Source organism: Oreochromis niloticus, linkage group LG19, assembly GCF_001858045.2.
Source record: "Oreochromis niloticus isolate F11D_XX linkage group LG19, O_niloticus_UMD_NMBU, whole genome shotgun sequence".
Taxonomy (NCBI): Eukaryota; Metazoa; Chordata; class Actinopteri; order Cichliformes; family Cichlidae; genus Oreochromis; species Oreochromis niloticus.
In genome coordinates, this window is record NC_031983.2 from 22,943,266 (window position 1) to 22,963,098 (window position 19,833).

General features: G+C 40.1%; 1 protein-coding gene across 9 annotated transcripts in view; it reads left to right on the forward strand.

The window, feature by feature from the left end:
* The window catches only part of daam2 (dishevelled associated activator of morphogenesis 2), a 110,566-nt gene that overhangs the window by 77,750 nt on the left and 12,983 nt on the right, over positions 1–19,833 (forward strand). For 3 of the 9 annotated variants that reach the window (XM_025900709.1, XM_025900711.1, XM_025900710.1), the window contains exons 6-21: positions 1,961–2,294; positions 2,925–3,035; positions 3,649–3,752; positions 4,182–4,248; positions 4,343–4,460; positions 4,588–4,726; positions 6,943–6,966; positions 7,444–7,502; positions 7,611–7,795; positions 7,899–8,201; positions 9,040–9,147; positions 10,505–10,534; positions 13,280–13,386; positions 15,218–15,302; positions 15,820–15,926; positions 16,666–16,754. In XM_025900709.1, the coding sequence (XP_025756494.1) occupies positions 1,961–2,294; positions 2,925–3,035; positions 3,649–3,752; positions 4,182–4,248; positions 4,343–4,460; positions 4,588–4,726; positions 6,943–6,966; positions 7,444–7,502; positions 7,611–7,795; positions 7,899–8,201; positions 9,040–9,147; positions 10,505–10,534; positions 13,280–13,386; positions 15,218–15,302; positions 15,820–15,926; positions 16,666–16,754 (1,970 nt within the window). The remainder of the gene's footprint in view (positions 1–1,960; positions 2,295–2,924; positions 3,036–3,648; positions 3,753–4,181; positions 4,249–4,342; positions 4,461–4,587; positions 4,727–6,942; positions 6,967–7,443; positions 7,503–7,610; positions 7,796–7,898; positions 8,202–9,039; positions 9,148–10,504; positions 10,535–13,279; positions 13,387–15,217; positions 15,303–15,819; positions 15,927–16,665; positions 16,755–19,833) is intronic. The other 6 variants (XM_025900712.1, XM_025900714.1, XM_005477501.4 and 3 more) reach the window with 6 other exon arrangements.

Here is a 19,833-nt window from a genome sequence, read left to right on the forward strand (position 1 = left end):
GCTTTCACTGCGGGTTTTGAAGTATGCAGCGGTTGTTCCAAGAGCAAAAGGGGGAGAACAGAAACCCGTGCGCGCCAGTCGGCTGAGCGTGAATGTCAGTGGAGAGGAGAAGACAAGAGGGGACTACAGAGTCAGAGGATATGGGATCCATTGATTCAAGTGCTCACTGGAGAGAAAATAAAGTGAGGCGGAGGAGGAGAGAATTGTTGAATGTCAGCTTACTAGGTTTAGTAACGGTCCAGAGGATTAGTCACTGTTGAATGTTTTAAAGAGACATGCATGTATATTTTTACATGTATCTGCTTAAGCGCCCGCATGGGCATTGCTGCAAAGGTTATGCTGGTGCATACTGGGGGGGAGCGAAGCGAAGCAGGCAGTGAGCGAAGTCTTGAATCTCGTCCACTCTTTTGAACCCAAACTCCAAGAACAACATCTGTCACCCTCAGCTTTCCATACATTAATCACAGCGATGTTCAGCTTAATTTCTCTTCCACTATGAAAGCTCTTTCTCTGAGGTGGGCTCTCGGTTCGTGGACAGGCGCGTGGCCGGCCAAAGGCTTGTCACTGATATAATGTGGAACTTAAAACAGTTGGCTTTGTTCTGACTTCTCTGCTTCCACTGTCTGTGCTATATCTGACTCAATTCATATCTCATACGTTGGATTTCTTTTTCGTCACCGTGGTGCTGAGTGGAGACTGCAGCGTCTTTGCTCAGACAGGAAGGTCTGCTGAAAGGTTGCATGAGTGTTCTGAATGCATTGCCAAGAAAGGCTGACTGTATGCATACGTGCATACTGTATGAGCCTGCTGGAGATCAGAGGATGATATCTCTTTAAGAGATTTACTGGACGTGCCAGGTTGAGTTTGTGTGAGTGCATCTGCTGGAAATCTGGGATTAATCATGTGTGAGCAGAGGAAGAGCTTTGGCCTCGACATAAAGGATAATAAATAGATTTTTCGGCATTATATTTTTTCACATTTCTTTGTGCCAAGACAGCAGTAGGAGGGGAATGGTCTGCATACTTCTAAAAGCGTCAAAACAATGTATTTGCTACAATGAATGGTAATAAATCTCAGCTCTCAGCACCCTCTTGTCAGACTCTCGCTCTCTTTCCTCTCTGTCCCTTTGTCTTCTTGACTCCATGCTTCTTTCCTCTTCCTCTCCCCTTTCCTTTCTCCTGACAATCCCTTGTTTGTCTGAAGTAATTCATGAGGCCTATCAGGAATCTTAGCGAGTGGGAAGGTCACTTAGAGTCCAGCCCCCACTGTGCTCGCTAGATGTGACATCCCTCACTGTTTACATGTCCTGCCTGCCACTCAACCAGTCTGCTTCTCATCCACAGTGGTCAATAGCTCACTGCTCTCTAATTAGTTCAGCCACTTGATGGTCAGCAGGAGAGAAGTGTCAAAATTGAGGATTTTTATCCCCTTTAAATGAGATAAATGAAAAAGGGGGAAGTCCAAAAAGATTGACGTCCATAGTGAATCCCCAACTTTTTTTCATCCATCTGTGAGCACAGAGGCACAAACACTTGCACTTTCATTATATTTGTCCAGTGCCAGTTCACCACTACTGGCCTCTAACAGAGTTTTATGTTCTATGGCTACACTAGAGGGAGAAAAAAACCTAAAAGATCATATGATCCCCACTTGAGAGTTTGCTGTGAAAAAGAAGAGAGAAAACAGGAGCGCAGGAAAACCGTGGTTAACAAAAAGAAGGCAAAAACACAAACTGCAGGAGAGAAGACATGGGAAGGGGTCTGGAGGAGAAAGGCCCAGTGTATCTCGGGGAACTATGGAAGCATGAATTTCACTGTGTTGTTTAAATATGGGTTAGGTTACAATTTTAGTATGAACCTTTGTCTTTATATTGTGTGTTGGTTGTAAACTAGCACACTGGCTCAACTCTCAGTCAAAGTTCCAGTCTTTACCCGGCGCTTTTCCTCCTTTCCTCCATTAGGTTTGTTACGCGTTTCATCGAGTTGGACGGCCTCACCTGCCTCCTCAACTTCCTGCGCAGCATGGACTACGAGACGTCGGAGAGCCGCGTCCACACCTCCGTCATCGGCTGCATCAAGGCTCTGATGAACAACTCGCAGGGCCGCGCGCATGTCCTGGCCCACCCGCAGAGCATCAATACCATCTCACAGAGCCTCCGGACAGAGAACATCAAGACCAAAGTGGCAGTACTGGAGATTCTTGGGGCGGTGTGCCTGGTGCCAGATGGACACAAGAAGGTGCTTCAAGCCATGGCACACTACCAGAAATATGCTGCTGAGAGGACTCGCTTCCAGGTGAGAGAAGCGTTTTTTTGGAAGTATCTGAGGTTAACGCAGGGGCATGTCACGTGCCACATTCAGGCTTGAGGAGCCTTTGCTGACAGTGTGAGGCAGACATAGATTATGGGTAAAGGCAGACAAATATTTCTGGGTAATGCTAAAATAAATGAAGCTGCGGTCATTTTGATAAGTTGGAGAATTATGCTTCGGTGCCTCAGACGACTGGCCTTGGGTTACGTCAACACACATGCGTTATTAAAGGCAGGTGAGGACATCTTAAGTTATGGAGGTCACGGTATGTGTAGTGCTTTAGTGAGTAGCAGGACTGAATCAACAAACCACATCTCATACATCCCCTGGGGTGTGCGGTAAATCATGCCACCTTGGCTAAGCTAACACCACAGGAGCTGAGTGATTCAAACTTACGAGGGCTTTTAATGTTTCTTTGAATTATGATTAAGATACTAAAGCGTGCCAAAGGTCAGTTTAAGAGGCAAAAAAGGGGGCAAGAACTGAGAACAGCAGCTCTGCGCTGCTTGCCTGTTAAATTAAATACAGATTGAAGTTACTATCCAATTAATTTCAACTTTTTTTTCGATCAAACGCACTTGCTGACTAACTTGACCGTCTCCTCTGGTCTTCCAGACGCTGCTGAATGAGCTGGACAAAAGTACAGGCCGCTACAGAGACGAGGTCAACTTAAAGACCGCCATCATGTCTTTCATTAACGCCGTGCTCAACGCTGGGGCTGGAGAGGTCTGCATTCACAGCCACATGCCTGTTAAACACACTCTAAACAACTGTATACAAAGCTTAATGAGTGTAACTCTCATGGAAAGAGATTTCTTAAATACTTGTAAGAATAGTCATTGGGAATTTGTACGTTTATTTTACTTCTTGTTGAAATAAGCATTTTACCTAAGTCTGTTTTACCTAAATTAGCCACTTCTGCCTGCTGTGAATATTTCAGTATCACTAAAGCATCAGGAGAGGCTGTTTGTTTTTTATGGTTCACAAATAATGAAGTTTGTTTCTTTCTAAGCTTAAAGGTAAATTGAGTGAAATATATGAAGTGCAGTCATGCTTTGGCTATGGATGAACAACACAGATGGTGTTTTCCTCTAAGAACTGTTGACTTTTTAGTTAAAGATTTTGTACTGAGTAAACAAAAATAAAAATCAGAACCTGTTAGAGAATTTTAGAGATAGCGGTGGGCTTTAGAATCAAAGTCTTCTTTTTGTAATTATGCTAAAATGTTGTTTAAAGATGATACATGCCAATGTACATGTAATACTTTTTAGATTATGAGGACTTATACATATGGATTTATTACAGCTTCCTCTCTTATTGTTTGATCCTTTATGTTCAGGACAACCTGGAGTTTCGCCTCCATCTAAGGTACGAGTTCCTGATGTTGGGCATACAGCCAGTCATCGAAAAGCTCAGAGAGCATGAAAACGCCACTTTGGATAGGTGAGTCACAGATGAAGAAGTGAAAAGTTAAATCCTTGATGTGTTTTTAAGAATAATAAAACATCCCAACCTTTTCATTTAATTTTTCTACCATGGAGTATCACTGCGGTACTGTTGTCTCAAACAGGGTTTATATGTTTATATGCTTGATTAAGATAATAGACGGGAGATCAGATCAAGACCAAATCAGATATAGTAAATCATGCTACCCTAGTACACTCTAGGAATAGAAATAAGGAGCTGGAAATGAGGAGAGTAAGCCCTCTTTAACAGTGTGAAACTCTACAAAGAAATGCATTGTCCCCTTTTCATTAACCCCCAATGTTCACAAGCAATTATTATTAACAAGTAATAAAATTATAAAGGTAATTAAATAAATACAGAAGTTTGAGATCAAATGAGGGAACAGTTTTTTATCTCTCTGCTCAGGCATTTGGATTTCTTTGAGATGGTGCGAAACGAGGACGACTCTGAGCTGGCCAAAAGATTTGATATGGTGAGTTTTCCCCTGTTAGATATCAGTGTGTTCCTTTTAGATTGTAGGTAATTAAACAGCTGTTTGGTACCGATTACTTTTGTTTACTCAACAGACCCATGTAGACACTAAAAGTGCTGGTGCCATGTTTGAGCTGATCAAGAAGAAGCTGAGCCACACAGATTCGTACCCACACCTCCTCTCCATCCTGCAACACTGCCTGCAGATGCCCTGTGAGTAGTCACATTTACCTGGGGAGAAAAAACATCAAGTATTTCTAGGCTATACTTTGCTTCAGTGTTCATCTTTTTATATTGAGCTCATTGAGCTTTTTATTCATGAAAAAAAACAAAAAAACAGATAAGCGTAGTGGTGGCACCCTGCAGCACTGGCAGCTCTTAGACCGGATCCTTCAGCAGATCGTCATGCAGGACGACAAGGGAGAGGACCCCGATATCTCCCCTCTGGACAACTTTAATGTAAAGAACATCATTCGCATGTGAGTGAAATCTCTCATAGATCCGCAGTGGACACATGATCGCTAATGAAGCTTTTTACTATAGTAATGTATTTATATGACAGGATCTTGATTGATACCCTGCCAGGGCTGCTTGTACCCCACACCCACGAGGGGAAAAAAGTTGGGAATGATTGCTGCAAGTAATGATTCAAGTCAATCAACCACTCAATGCCTCTTTCAAAAGCTTCTCCTCATCCCCCAATACTGTAAACACTCCAACTTTCTGAGAAACTCTTGCGGTTAATGCATCTAATCAGCATCACTAGCAACAGAGATCAAAGCCCTGATATCATGTGTTTCTTCTATATCAAAGATTGGGAGAGATAAACACTGGAATATGGTGCTTTAGTACAGAGGAGCATATACATATACAATAAACCACAGGGTTTTGCAGGCTATTGTGGAGGAGCACGTGGTAAAAGGGAGCAGGCAATGTAATTTTACAGGAAGATGAGGTGATGTGAAGGTGGCAGCAGGGGGTCTTGGACTGAATCGGAGGAAGCCTTGCTATGTGTGTGAACTAGCATGGAAGTGGAAGCCAGAGATCAAAAGGAAATTGTTCTAATCGCATTAGGAGGGCTGTGGGGCCAAGTCAGCCATGTTCAGGTGCAGCGAGGCGGACAAGAGGGGAAGCATTATGCCCTGGAAGGAGAAGTTTTGCACAGCCAAATGATCATTGCTAAGTCAGGCTCTAGGTACATGACAAGTACACATAGACTGAATTCAGAGCTCTGTCTTTGCTGTCACTTGGTGCTGTCATTCTTCTCTTCAGTTCTCCTCATTTTTGTTATTTTAAAAGCAAGCTTACCATAACAGATGAATGTGTTTAGTCTTTGTGGTGAAAGCACCATAAAACATGTAGCTTGGTGAAGTATTCACCCACTGTTGTTAGTGCAATCAGCACGCTTGAGCAGAATTCTTTCCAGTAGCGATCAGAATGCAAACTTGGATGCTGCATCTGAGCCTGGACGTCCATTGCTGTCCATTGAAGATGCATCAGAGTGGTTGAAACCTTCCCCTCACTTTACATTTACTGCCAGCCTCTTCATGTGTTTCCATAAACTCTCTTAGAATAAATGTTGCCTGGAAAAAGCGTGCATAAGCTGAGATTTCCTTACCGGATCGGCTGCACGCCAGAGGTCCTGACGGTTAACGGTACGACTCGTGCCGTGTTAGCTCAGATGGTGGAGCGCACGTTAAAACAACTGTTAAAACAGCCGGGAGACAAAGTCATTCATCATCTGTGGTCACTATGACGACGGCTCTGAATACTCACACGTGTGCCCGACCCCAGAATTAACGCTCTCGTACAAATCACATTTTTCCACAGCCATGCAAAAATGTTTATTTGACCAGTCAACAAAAACTGATTGTGTCTTTTTGTTTTAATCAGTTGGATCCTTTTAACATTGCTTCAACTATAAATGGAGCAGCATTGACTCTGTAATCAGCTTCTCAAACACGACCACTTTAAAGGCCCCGAAACTGACTAATGCTCAGTTTGCTTTCCTGGTGTGAACTGATGCCTTTAAGTGTGAACCATCATCACAGTGGTATTACTGTCCTCAGTGGCAGCCATCTATGGAGGACCAAAAGTGCCAAAACTATCCAAAACTTCCAAAACTATGAAAACAAAATAAATAAATATATAAATAAATTACAATTTATAAGTACTATCTATATCTTTACCATTTTTTTGGTTTTTGTTTTAAATAAGTATTTACATTTATATTTTATTTATTTTTGTGTTTCACCATGATTTGAATATCTAAATAAATAAAAATTAAATTATTGAATAGATTATAAAAAATAATGAAAAATAAAGGAAAGCATTTTTTTTATTTATTTTAACTTTTGTATTTTATTATAATCATAGTTACATCTATTTTCTTAATGTATTATTTACCAAGTTAAGTTTAAAAAACAACAAAAAACAAAATTTAAATGGGTAAATTGATAAATTCACATAAATAAATCAAAACACAGCAATTAATGCGAAAATAAATTTCTTCTTTTAAAAAATAATTACGTTTTTAATTATATTATTTATTATTACAATCCTATTTTTGGTGCATTAATTGTTTAATGTTTTATGTATTTAGTATTTATTTATTGACTTTTTTCAAGAAGGCTCCTTGTTAAGCACAGCTTTCTGTGAGTAGTGATGATGCAACATGTTTTTCTCTCAACTCTAGCCAAAGCTACCAGTGGAGCTCAAGGTTTCACTTTCCAATATTTCTCCTACAATTTAAAAAAAAAAATCCTACTAAATACAATATATTTATTAACTTACACTTATATCTCATATTTGTGTTTTTTGTTTACATGTACAATAATCGGCAATGCGCATTTCTTACCTCCTTTAACCTTACTTTTAAAACTAAACATAACTTTAACCTCAATCTGAGCCAAGAACCAGGAGGAGAACTCATAACAGATAACTGACAGGTTTTATTTGAGCACTAATGCTGTATAACGATGCTTAAAAGAGGAAACCGCAACAAACCGGTCAATGCAGGTAATAAATCTCAATCCCTCTCGCAAAGATGAAGTAAAGCAGAAGTAACCCTGATCAATGGGTTTCTCAAATGTCTTGTATTGACATGTTTGGGCTGAAGTTTCCTCTTGTATGCAAGAATTCTTTGCAGACCAGTGTCCACTTTCTCTGTGCTTATTTTTGTCTGTCTGCCTCACAGGTTGGTCAATGAAAATGAGGTGAAACAATGGCGAGAACAAGCAGAGAAATTCAGAAAAGGTAAAGCTAAAGTTCACCAGAACCCATCATGGTTTTATCTTTCTTCTGGTCTGTATTCACTGTTATCCAAATCTGCTAACACTGGGCTCCACCACTGTTTGATTTTAGAGCATGCAGAGCTGCTAGCTAAACTGGAGCGGAAAGAGCGGGAGTGTGAGACCAAAACGCAGGAAAAAGAGGACATGATGAAGACTTTGAACAAGATGAAGGATAAACTACAGCGTGAAGGTGTGGAGCTACGCTCGGCCCGGGAACAAGTGCTGGACCTGTCGTCGCGCATCAATGACATCGCTGTGAGCTGCTAATGCTTATGTTTAATTTATTCATGAATTTAAAATTATTTTTAATCACTTTATTACGATTTATTTAGTAACTGATCTTTCATTTGACCTCCAGCAGGGCGGAAATGTGTCCTTCCCACCTCCCCCTCCTCCTCCTGGCGGCCCTATGCCTCCACCTCCACTACCTATGACATGCGGCTTTCCTCCACCCCCACCTCCTCTACCATTCAGTTGCCCGCCTCCCCCACCTCCACCTCCTCCACCTGGGGCACCGCCTCCTCCACCAGGAGCCCCACCTATTTTTGGAGCCCCGCCTCCTCCCATTCCATCATCGCTTAACTTGATGAGCATGCACTCCAAGTCCATCCCTCAGCCTTCACATCCTTTGAAGTCCTTCAACTGGGCCAAACTAGGAGAGGTGAGTGAGCATGGAAAACTTTGCATCATTAAACTGTTGGGTGGGGGTCATTCAAGCCTTGGTTTTCCCAAAATGTAAGTGCATTAACATAAAGGGTTGAACTATCGTTTGTGTATAAAAGGTGAACACACCCAGCCATTAATTTGTGACATATATGTCAATATATTGTAGTCAAAAATAAAACATTTTCCTCTTTAGTACTTCTAGTACTACTTCTACTACTCTGAAGTAGCAAAAAATAAATATGAAGTGAATATGAAGTATAATAAAACTCAAATCAGCAGTTAAAGTGGACCTATTGTGCTTTTTCTGTCTACATTGTCATTTTTGGACTCTTCTGGGCATAGACTGTATATAAAAGATGGAAAGATGGCGTCTTACTTTGAAGCCTCAACTTTGGCGTTCTGGTAACCTGCATATCTGCTTTGTGGAGATGTGGTTTTTTTTTTAAATTCTACATTTGCTTTTTCGGCCTCAGAGGTTTTCTTGTGTCCTTTTTTATGTTAAACTGCATCTTCAGTTCAGTTCACCTTCAGTTCATCATCTTCTAGGTCTCATTTTCCACTTCACTCAGCTTCTGTGCTCACAGCCAAAGCTGTCTGCCTCAGAAACCATGTAAGGATGTCCCCACTCTGTGACATCCCTCAGAGGAGAGGATGAAAAAAACATTCGGAAGTGGAGTGTTTAGAGCAGTCTGAAGCCTGAGCATTTGGCGCGCAGGGATTGTTTGTACATATGCTGACCTCATTATTTGAACTGTAACAGTTTTAAAATGAGCAATTGTGAATGAATCAGTGTATACGCATGAACCTCTTATGTCACTCCACCCTGTTTTTAGAACATGATCAATGGCACCATCTGGAGCGACATCGATGATCTGAGAGCTTTCAAGATCCTCGACCTGAAGGACATAGAGAAGATGTTTTCAGCATATCAGAGACAGCAGGTTTGAATTTGTTTGGAAGTGGCTTGTAGTTTTATGACTTGGAAGTGAGTGTGAGAGTGTGTATAAGCGATTGTTTTGTGTGTGTGGAATACGATATTGGCCTAGATTCTTGAACTGTGTGTATTAGTGAAAGTGTGTGTGACCGGCTAAAGGGTGGGTTGTGTAAAGAGGAACTCTTCAGAGTGCCAAGGTCCAGCTCCGGGCTAACATAAGCAGCTGTTCACTGCTGAATGCCTTATTGTAGAGATGCCACAGAGCTGCTGCTTTGCACTAGTGTCTGCAGAGCATTTGTGTGAGAGCTTGACTGGTTCTTCATGGGCTCATGAATCAGGGCGACACGGAGGAAACCGCTGAAGTCACGAGGAGTCACGATACAGGAAACTTTTTTACCAAAGCTAAAATAAAGAGGGCATTCACTAAATCATGGCACTAACTAATAGGATAATTGTCTTGGTGGCAACACCATACAGTGCGGCGCAATTACACCCCTCTGTGCCACAAACTAATTGCACACCACTTGTCATGTGGTAATATTGGGTGCAATTACACAAACTGATATATTGCACAGATTTAAATATGTTTAAGTGGAATGTTAATTTGCTCTAATTAGTTGGCTCAATGCAAAGTCTCTTTTGAAGAATTAGCATTGTTGAATTCCTTTGTAATGTATTTTACAGTGTCGCTTAAAAGCCTTCTGACAGCCTTAAGCCCATCCTCTCTTTGCAGGCTTTTATTAAAGAGGAATGGGTCACTTGAGGTTGTTTCTGACAGTGATTTACTGTGGGTATTTATTTATACAGAGCAGGTTTTTATTGGCGCAGGCCAACGGTTAAATTCGGATCTCTATGGACGTAGCCACATAAAAACCCAACATCTTCCTGGCTTTGACAACTCGATTCCATTTGGCTAGATTTGATTCAGCTGGACAGTATTGCAGTGTTTATTCATGGCATAATTACTTATTTTAAGCTTGTCACTGGTCCTTCTTTCAAAATGGGCTTTTGTTTACATTTGCCCTCGGTAGGATTAGTTACCGCAGTCATTTTTCATGGTTGTGTTTTTCCACGTCAGGGCAGATGTAGATGCAATCAAAAGAATTCATTAGAACAATCACGACCTCTTTGAGAAGACAGAAACCAAATTTATGCAGTACAGAGAGGTTTAGATTCATGAGCCCCTGATGACTCGGACAGTAGATGATTTTTCTCACAGAGGGCTTCCCGGCTTCAGCTTGTAGTGTGCGTAGTTATATTTCTTTGCTCTAGCCACCACCTTTTTCCTGCTTGATGTGCTAATCTTTGCATGTGTTTTCAATTTTTTTTTTGTGTCTCTCTGCACTCTTCGACTGCCTGGGCAGGAGCTGCTCACTAACCAATCCTTCAAACAGGTGAGTTAAATTCTCCAGCTTCTCAACCATCTTTATTCCTCTGTTATCTTCTCTTCTGCAACAAAGAAGCAGCCAGCCAGCCAGCCAGAACAGTGTAATGAATGGGTTTGAATGTATGAACCTTGATCGGCATACCTTAGCATCAAGATTTTAAATATTAATGATAAGTCATACAGTGTAAAGGTTATGGCATAAAATTATCCTCTGACTGTGCAGTTTCCTGATGCCAAAGCATTCTCATAGCTTAATGACAGAACACATGCATTGCAGCCCTTTACAGTTCTCAACATTATTATACCTAAATATGTTAGAACAAAAACATCAGTCAAATCAAATATCTCTCTAGCATTGTGTGGAGTTGATATGCAAAAACCATAGACTGTATATCAAAGATGGATGTGGCCATAGTGATATCACCTTTTGGGTTTGGGGACATTTTAAAGCTGTAAGATTAGCATTTCCATTACCACCATGCTAGCTTTTAGTTAATTTAGGTGACAGTGGAGTAATATGTTAGCAGCAAATGTTAGCTTGTTTGCAACAGACAGACCCACATATCTGCTAAATTTGCTAACAGACTAAGGAAACATTTAAACCAACCAGAACTGCTGTATGGTCCATACAATTGCACATCCAACAACTCATATTAATTCCTAGATATTTGTATCAGAAATTATCCAGAAGGCACCAACTTCACAAACATAGTGTAGCAAGACAGCTATAAGCATCCATTACCTGTGTGGGCATATACCTTTCTAACAAAGCAGCCAGTATCCAGGTGGAGGATTTATAAAAAATAAAAAAAAATTTGGCACTGTAAAGTTATTATGAACCATTTTGTTTACCAATCTGTACATATGTTTATGTTTGCTGTAAACTTAAATGGTTTAACATGCAAGTTTTTTGCGGATTGACACACTATGGGAGCTAGCGGCCACTAGTGGCCACTAGAGGAACTGCAGTTTTTGTGTTGGCTTTGTTTTTCAGCTTAATTCTAGGCTCTAGTGCTACAAAGAGGCAGAAGGCATGGTGTTGGTCCAAATCAGATAAATGACTTTTAACCAGGAAACACAAGTTTGTGTGCCATTTGAGATCTTATCTTTATTACTTTTTTCCATTCTCTGTTTGGTGAGTTTAGGCACCAAAGTGGTCACCTAGTATAAAAACCTATTGTTTTTTGGGGGGGTTTTTTGGTGTTGTTTTTTTTTTTTTTGCTGAAACAGGCTTACCGTTTCTCTAAGGTAATTGTTTTGGTTTTATGGCCCATGGTTTTGCAGTTTCCGTTCAATCTCACTGCCTCGTTAGCACCATTTCCAAGCAAAGCTTTCTTTACCAAAAGAGTCTTGATGAGTGGAGTAAAACCAAATTTAGCAACAACATTAACCGGTGAGAACAGTGGAGAATTTGGAAAAAAAATTCCTCAGAAAAATTAACCAAAAGTGCAGTCTTTTTTTTTTTTTTTTTTTTTTTTTGTATTTGAAGCCAGTTGTTCTCAGGTTTCTCCTGGCATCTCTCTAGAAGTGCAGAAAACTTCCAGCAAACTATCTTATGTCATGCACGCTTCATAAATCAGATTATTTTCCACTGCTTTAAACTAACGCTAATAATTCTCCAGTGTTAAAGATATGATTTTCATCACTGGATAATATAATGGTGCCAATACAAATGAGTAGAGGGTCCACATTAATCCCAATCATCAATGCTTTATTACTCCTTATCTTGCCTGTTTGTTATTGTGTTGATTACCATAATTACAATAATCATCTTTAATTTCTTTAATTATTCATTATAATCTGAGCAGGAAAAAGCCTGAATATGCAATTGTAAACGCCACATTTACATCACTGTCACTTCATAGCTGTTAGAAAAGATAAAGTCTCCAGTTACACTTGGTTAAGTTGGCACAATAGCTTTCACCGCTTGTGCAGAGAGGGCTTTGGCAGTTTTCAGTGAATGGGAGTTGTCCCCCTAACCCGGTGCCAACCTCAGTCGGCTGCCAGGCACCTTGGGTCAGCACGGGCATGGAAAAACGACACTTTCTTTACAAGCCACATCTGTTTTACAAATGTCATACTCAGCGACCTCAGGAAGAACGTTTTCTGGCAGGGAGGAAAGCAGATTGGACCATAAATAGAATGCGTTTAACATGCAGTCCTCTCAGACATGTGTTCTTTCCCCTGGTGCATTTTAATACTACATTTGTGCAGAGCTTACAGAAATATCTGACTGGCTTGCATCAAGCTATCAGCCATGTTTCCTGTTGCTCTGCAAGGTTTATAGGTTTGCCTGCATCGGATTTGCAATGGTGACTCACCAAAAAAAATCTCCTCTCCCAAGACCTGCTGTAGAGTTTATTATTATTATTTTTTTTTCCACAGCTTGTGTCACATGTTTTCATGCCCCTTCCCATCCTGAGTCAAGGAGTTTATAATGTTTAATGGGATGTGCGTTATGGCCTCAGAAAACTGCAAAAACAGGTCGGGGGAATGACTAAAGTGTTTGGCCAGAGTGCAGCCTTTTAGTCTGAGTTTGATAAATGATTAAACAACTGCAACAAACTGGCTTTGGTAGTTTAAAGCAGAGTTTCGTGAATCTGTTCTAAATTATCACATTGTTAAACGCTCAGAAGGGGTCGTCTCTCAACCAGCTAAAGATGTCATGCAGATGCGAGGAAAAGACGTTACATCGTGCACGCTTTGCATTTTATGTGAGCAAAACTTAATCTGTTTTTCTGTCTTTCTGCAGAAAGAGACTGGCTCGATGGATGACATATACGTCAGCACGCGGAAGGTCAAAGAGCTGTCAGTCATTGATGGCAGACGTGCACAGAATTGTGTCATCCTGCTTTCAAAGTAAGGGGCCTCGGCTTGAATGATTAATCATAGTGTATCGCACCATCAGTAAACGGCTGATTAGCATCTGCTGTGAGATCTTGATGCGCTGCAACTTGCAAAACTCCCCTTTGAGTCACTGTTACACGAATTACACTAACATATGACATACATGTGAGTCTTCTGTAAATGCTGTAACAAATTGTAACTGTTATGCTAAAAAAGACCAGCTTTATTTTTCATTCTTCTCTTGAATTAGACTTATAGATCAGCTGATCTCAAAGCTAAAGGTTTTTCCTTCCCTTCCATATACCATGTATGATAAGTTTGTCTTCCCACGTATACATGTATCGCTGACACCGGACTCTTCTCAGCATTCAAATCTCATATGAAGAATGTTGGCTTCATATTTGATTATTCTCTTGAATGAGACGGCTTTTATTTCTTTATTTTAACGAGCTTGAGAAGGTCTTTCATGCTTTTATTACATCCAGTCTCCACTACTGTCTGGAGAGATTATTGGTTTTATTTTGAAGTGTGCAGGCTTATTTCCTGATAGTTGAGAAGTAAATGGAGGAATTTCTTTGCCTATGGTGACAGTGTTATATTGGATACCTCCTCATTAAATTAAGCAATAATTTTATAGAAAATATTTTAAATATTATAAAGAAGTGAAACGTATAGCCTCAGGTTATTTGTCGGACCTGGAACACTCTTAAGCCTGGTTCACTTCGGTCATTAAACCAGTAGCTTTTTAGTCCTCATATCTAGATTAATGCCTAGTGAAACTCTAACAGGACCTTTTCACTTAGGGCTTTTTAATCTAATCACATTCAGATCTTCTCTGGAAACCTATCTTTTCCAGCTAATTCCTTCAGCTTAGGTCCAACATGTCTGTTTCCAAGAGTTTCATAGCTGGGTTCTTTTTTTTTTCTGGACTACTTGCAGCATATTTGTTGTTTTTATTTTAATTTTTAATTTTTTTTTTTGCTTTGTTGGATTTGCAGTGGCTGGAGCTCACTCAGTCACAGTAAATATCTGCTAATTAGTTTTATAGTGCTGAAGAAATGGCCTCAGCGCAGGCCACTGATAAATAAGTAACATTAGGTCAGGGGTTAGAGCACTAACTGTGTGTGGGAGCTGCTTGGTATGATGGCTTCATGCATCTAGAGCCAGAAATGTGTTTTTAATGGACACCTAGGCCATCTGTGAGTGTAACTCAATCCATACATCTTTGTCTGAAAGCATTATATAGCTGAAGCAAAGTAATGTTCTGATTTCTACTGTGAAAATTTGGTCTATTATTACACATTCAGCTACAAGCAGCCTCTACATTGAGTCGCTTACATTATATTAAGTCGCATTTATTCAACCCTAGTCCCCCACCCAAGGGCTTTTGAATCCCTCTGCATCTGAACCCGAATCAATTGTCATCATTTAAGATCCACTTGGCAATATGGCTCCTATTTGTCTGTCTCCTAATAGCACTGGTCCGAAGCCCTTTTGAGAATTTAAGCTCTACCCCCCTCTACAGATCAATACATACGCTTTCTGAGCTCTTTGTGTGTCTGACAAAACATCAGCGTGGTCCCTGAACTCCTTTTCGTGTCAATAGCAAATGACCCTGGGCTACAGACTAGACCCAAATGGGGTCAGCAGTTGGTCAATAAGGGTTTGCTGCACAGACTAACAATGGTGTTATTGATTGCAACCTGGCTCAGTGATCAGATGCACTGAAAACAGCTGGCAGTGATCCCAGGGTTTGTCACTGGTCCAGGCTGGTATTATGAGCAACGAGTACAGTCCACTAGTAGTTCTTTTACTGTAATAAAGATTTTTTTTCTCTCTTCAGATTAAAAATGAGCAATGAAGAAATCAAGAGGGCAATCCTGGAGATGGATGAGAGAGAAGAGCTTGCTAAAGATATGCTGGAGCAGGTATGGTTCAGTGACAATAAGCTTTTCTGGTTTATTGTGACTGGTTGGGTCAAAACTATGTCCCTATACTTGCTTTATTATGGAAAGAAAATTTGATTATTGATGATAATCAAGCTTCAAAGGAGTCTGAGGCAATGTAAAAAAAAATATGAATAAAAGCAGGATGCAATAGTTAGTAAATCCTAATGATATATTTATTTGGGAATGGTGCATTATGTAAAGTAAAATAACAAGGTGAAACTTTTTGCAAAGAGTAGAAGTAAAAAAAAATGAGTTGTTGTTCACTGCATGGAGTTACAATAATGTGTCTAAATGTAACATAAAGAAGAATTTGCAGATTATCTACAGTTGCTAATTTCATGATTAGATTAAGAGAAATCTCTGGACACAAGGCACAAAGCTACAAACTATTGTTAAATATTGTTGCTGCACGGCATTAAAACAGACCCGATTCTATCGTTTAAAATGCTGCCAACAGTCTTTTGTGTGAATTTTTGGATTCTTGTTGTCTTTCTAGCTTTTGAAGTTTGTCCCAGAGAAAAGTGATATCGACCTGTTGGAGGAGCACAAACATGAGCTGGAGAGGATGGCCCGGGCTGATCGCTTCCTCTTTGAGATGAGCAGGTAAACATAGCTGATACTCGGCTTCAGGTAACAACATCCGTGCTAGGTGAGGCGTATAATTCACATGTTTCACTGCAGTTTTAATTTACTAATGTTAAAGGGACTTCATTTCTAAGAAACTGCAACTGATTTAATGCAAAATGAAAAGATCACCCAGTCAGGGAATGGATGCTAAATTGGTAGCTTTCAATGCACGGAGACAAGGGTGGAATGCCAAACAAGCCTCAAGCTTGGGCGTGATTCATTTTTTAGCTGAAGAAACTAGTCTTGTTTTGACAACTGTAGTAACACCAGTGCCTAAATCAATGCCTTTTTCCTGGATGCTGTTCTTGTTCTCAGAACTCTTTTTTTCCTGACAGATAAATCTATTTGTTTCCTTTTAATGAAATATCACCTTTCTACTTTGTTTCCTCTGCTACTACCCTTTTGACCACATATCCGCTGGTCTGAGGAACACATCTGGGAATTAGTTAGTTCCTTTTTTTTGCAATTTAATATCCTGAGTCCCTCTTTGAAATCCCCCCCCTCCCTCCTTTGGTGAACTTTTGAGCAAGTTTAACAAATCCATTTGTCAACTCTCCATTTTGATAGGCGCTTATTGAATGATAATGCAGTGAAAACTGAGAGAGGGAGTTTTGTATGGTTGAGTGACTTCTAGCTTTGAACTTGGACTCCCCTGGAGACAAATGTAACTCACCTCCCCCTTTTCCCCCTCCTTTCACTCTTTCCTCCTCAACAGAATTGACCATTACCAGCACAGACTGCAGGCTCTGTTCTTTAAGAAGAAGTTTGCAGAGCGTCTTGCTGAAACAAAGCCTAAGGTTGAAGGTAAGGACAAACACCTCAGAGGCCACTATAAGGTTACTGAAAGGGATTTATTAAGTATATATTATACAGTTTTATAGATGTAAACATGAACTTTGTTTCTTTGATCCCCATTTTTGTATAAAACACATCAGTGACCGTTTCACTCATGCAAACGGGAATTCACCTCCATTTGTGTTGCCCTGCTCAAACTTGTGCCAATGCACCGTCATTGCATTGGCTTTCTATGTGCATGAAAATTTGGCTTCATGTTTTCATCAAGGCTTTTCTTGCTCCTTCTCTCTGCACCATAGCTGCACACATGTGCGCTGACGTGAGGGAACCAAATCCAGCAGGGATTTCTTTTTTAAAATTTTGTGGCAGCTAAAGGAAAAGAGAAATATGGTTAAAAAAATTAATTATATGAACAGTGAAAAGCAAACAGTGAAAAATTAACTAGATTATTTGCCTTTTAAAACAGAACTGTAATCCCAGTTCCCCTCAGTGCTGCTGCTGAGTAATGAGAAGAAAAACAAACACACACAGTGGCCATAAAATGGAGCTATGTATTTGTGACCTATTTTTACAGATTATGTTGAGCAAGAATGGAGCTTGCAGCTGATTGCTTCAGATGGGGTGGAGACAGTCATAAAATATTGCATAATGGCAGCTTTTCCTTAGAAAGTCAGAAATATTAGTTGACCTTAGATTCGATTCATGCATCAGAAGTGTCGTCAAACAGTCTTTTGACGCGGTTTGACAGAAAAATGGAAAAGAAGATTACATTTTTGAGCGCTTATTTTCTTTTTAGGGCACACAGTTACACACCCAGAAACAAAACAACGTTTCCCACACTAGAAATGTCATCAGCCGTGAACACCAAGACCAAAGCTTTTTCACAATCCTACCTTTGTGTAAAATGTGTGTGTGTGTGTGTGTGTATAATGAGAGAGGGCAGTCAACTATATATGGGGTTTTTTTCCCATCAAGCCAGATTTCAGGTTACCAGGGAGGCTGTTTTGGAAAGCTGGCCCATGTTAAGAGGGGAGAGCGTCTCTTGTAAATGCTGCAGCTAACTTCAAAGAGTGAGGGAAAAGGCTTCCACTGAGGTTCATAGACATGTGTGCATGCACGTGCATGCACAGGGTGTGTCGTGACTGAGTCTCTTTGAGCCAGATCTACTTTAAAGACACTTCTCTGCTGGGCTGAATGTTTTTTCTGGCCTTTGATGAGCATCACATCACTTATGAGAGCAACGTTTTATTTGCTGACTGGTAGTTCAGCTTGTGTGTGCTGTGGGACATTTGTCAGATAGCCTGAGAACAAGTAAAATGTTACAGCTAATCACCAGTGATTGAAGTAGGAGCCAAAAAGCCAAAAAATAAAAATAAAAAAATAATTTCTTTCAGTGTAGGTCTGGACCAATAGTCAAACTGCTGAACTTAAACTGTCAATTGACTTAGCTTTTTCTTTTTTTGCAATTATTTTTAGAAAGGAATACTTTTTTTTAAATGGCCCTGTTTTCTTTTTGTTTTTTTTTTTGTTTTTTTTTACTATTTCCTCATAGTGGCGAAAAATACCTTAAATAAGTAGATTTGACTCCTGTCTGTAATTACTTGCACAGCTTGCAGGGATTGTGTTTTATGTAGCATTAACACACATAATGAATACGGGTAAAATGCTTTTATTACACTGCAAAAACTCAAAATCTTACCAAGTATATTTGTCTTATTTCTAGTCAAAATGATCTCATTACACTTAAAATAAGACACAATCAGCTACAGAGCAACATTTCAGTAAGATATAGGAACTTGTTTCAACACAGTGAGTCTTGAAACTGGAGAAAAACTAGAGAATTTTTTAATCGTTTAATTGGCAGATTTTTTTTAACTTGATACAAGATATTTTAGCTTGAAATAAGTGAAAAAAATCTGCCAATGGAACAAGTGAAAATTCTCTAGTTTTTCTCTAGTTTCAAGATTCACTGTCTTGAAACAAGTTCCTATATCTTACTGAAATGTTGCTCTGTAGCTGATTGTGTCTTATTTTAAGTGTAATGAGATAATTTTGACTAGAAATAAGACAAATATACTTGGTAAGATTTTGAGTTTTTGCAGTGTAACCACACATACAGCCCGTGTGTAACACTGTTACTGTTACTTAAGTGACATTTTTTGCATGTCATGTCCACAATATTTATTCACTTTGGTCACATTCTAAAAATGTCACCGGTGTAGTAAAACATGCTTTTTAGTCATAAACAGCAGCTTCACTTCCGGTCCAGATCTCTCTGGATACAGACTTTATTTGTTTGCTTTTTTTGGATCCTCACTTCTAAAATGAATTCGGCGCCTCTGCTTCTGATCCCTCGATGGACTGGAAATAAAGTACAGGCATCCTGTGAGTTGGTGGATCCACTCAAACCTCCAGAATCCCAAAAATATTTGCAGACCACAGTCTTTGTGGATGACCGTAATAAAGTGTTCATCCCCTTTTTATTATTCATGTTGCTTTGTCATATACTCTGCATGGGTCTATATTTCCCTGGACCACCCAGCAGGTTCAATAGAAGCCTTTCAGAAGACAGCGCGGTGTTCAGCCAGCAGAACCCTGACAGCAGAGCCAGAAGACTGATTCCCATGCTGCATCACAGCACAAAGAACTGTAACAATAACAAGATGAAGCTTGTTAATGATTTTCACATTCACACTGAGGTTTCCTCTGTGGAGACAGGGAACCACCTGCACTTTGCCAGACCTTGCAGCTCTCTGGAGGAAAGAGGCTGACACTACAGAGTTATGTTTGGAATATTCCCTCCCCCTGCTGTTTTATGGATGGATGGAAGGACTCGATGGGTTTCCCCACCGAGCTGCCCGGTTGTTTTGGGAAATATTGATCACTCATCATGAAGGATGTTAGAAATGAAGGAAAGGATGGTGATTTTTAGGTTGTATGCGTGTCTGTGGGTTTGAGTAGAGTAACAGAATGGAAGGAGATGGTGAAAGCCCAGAGTGTTATGTAATATGAAAAGCTGAGCGTGCACACATATCAGTCACCAGCTAAATGATGTCTCCAGCTGCAACCTTCTCTCTCTTTCTCCCTC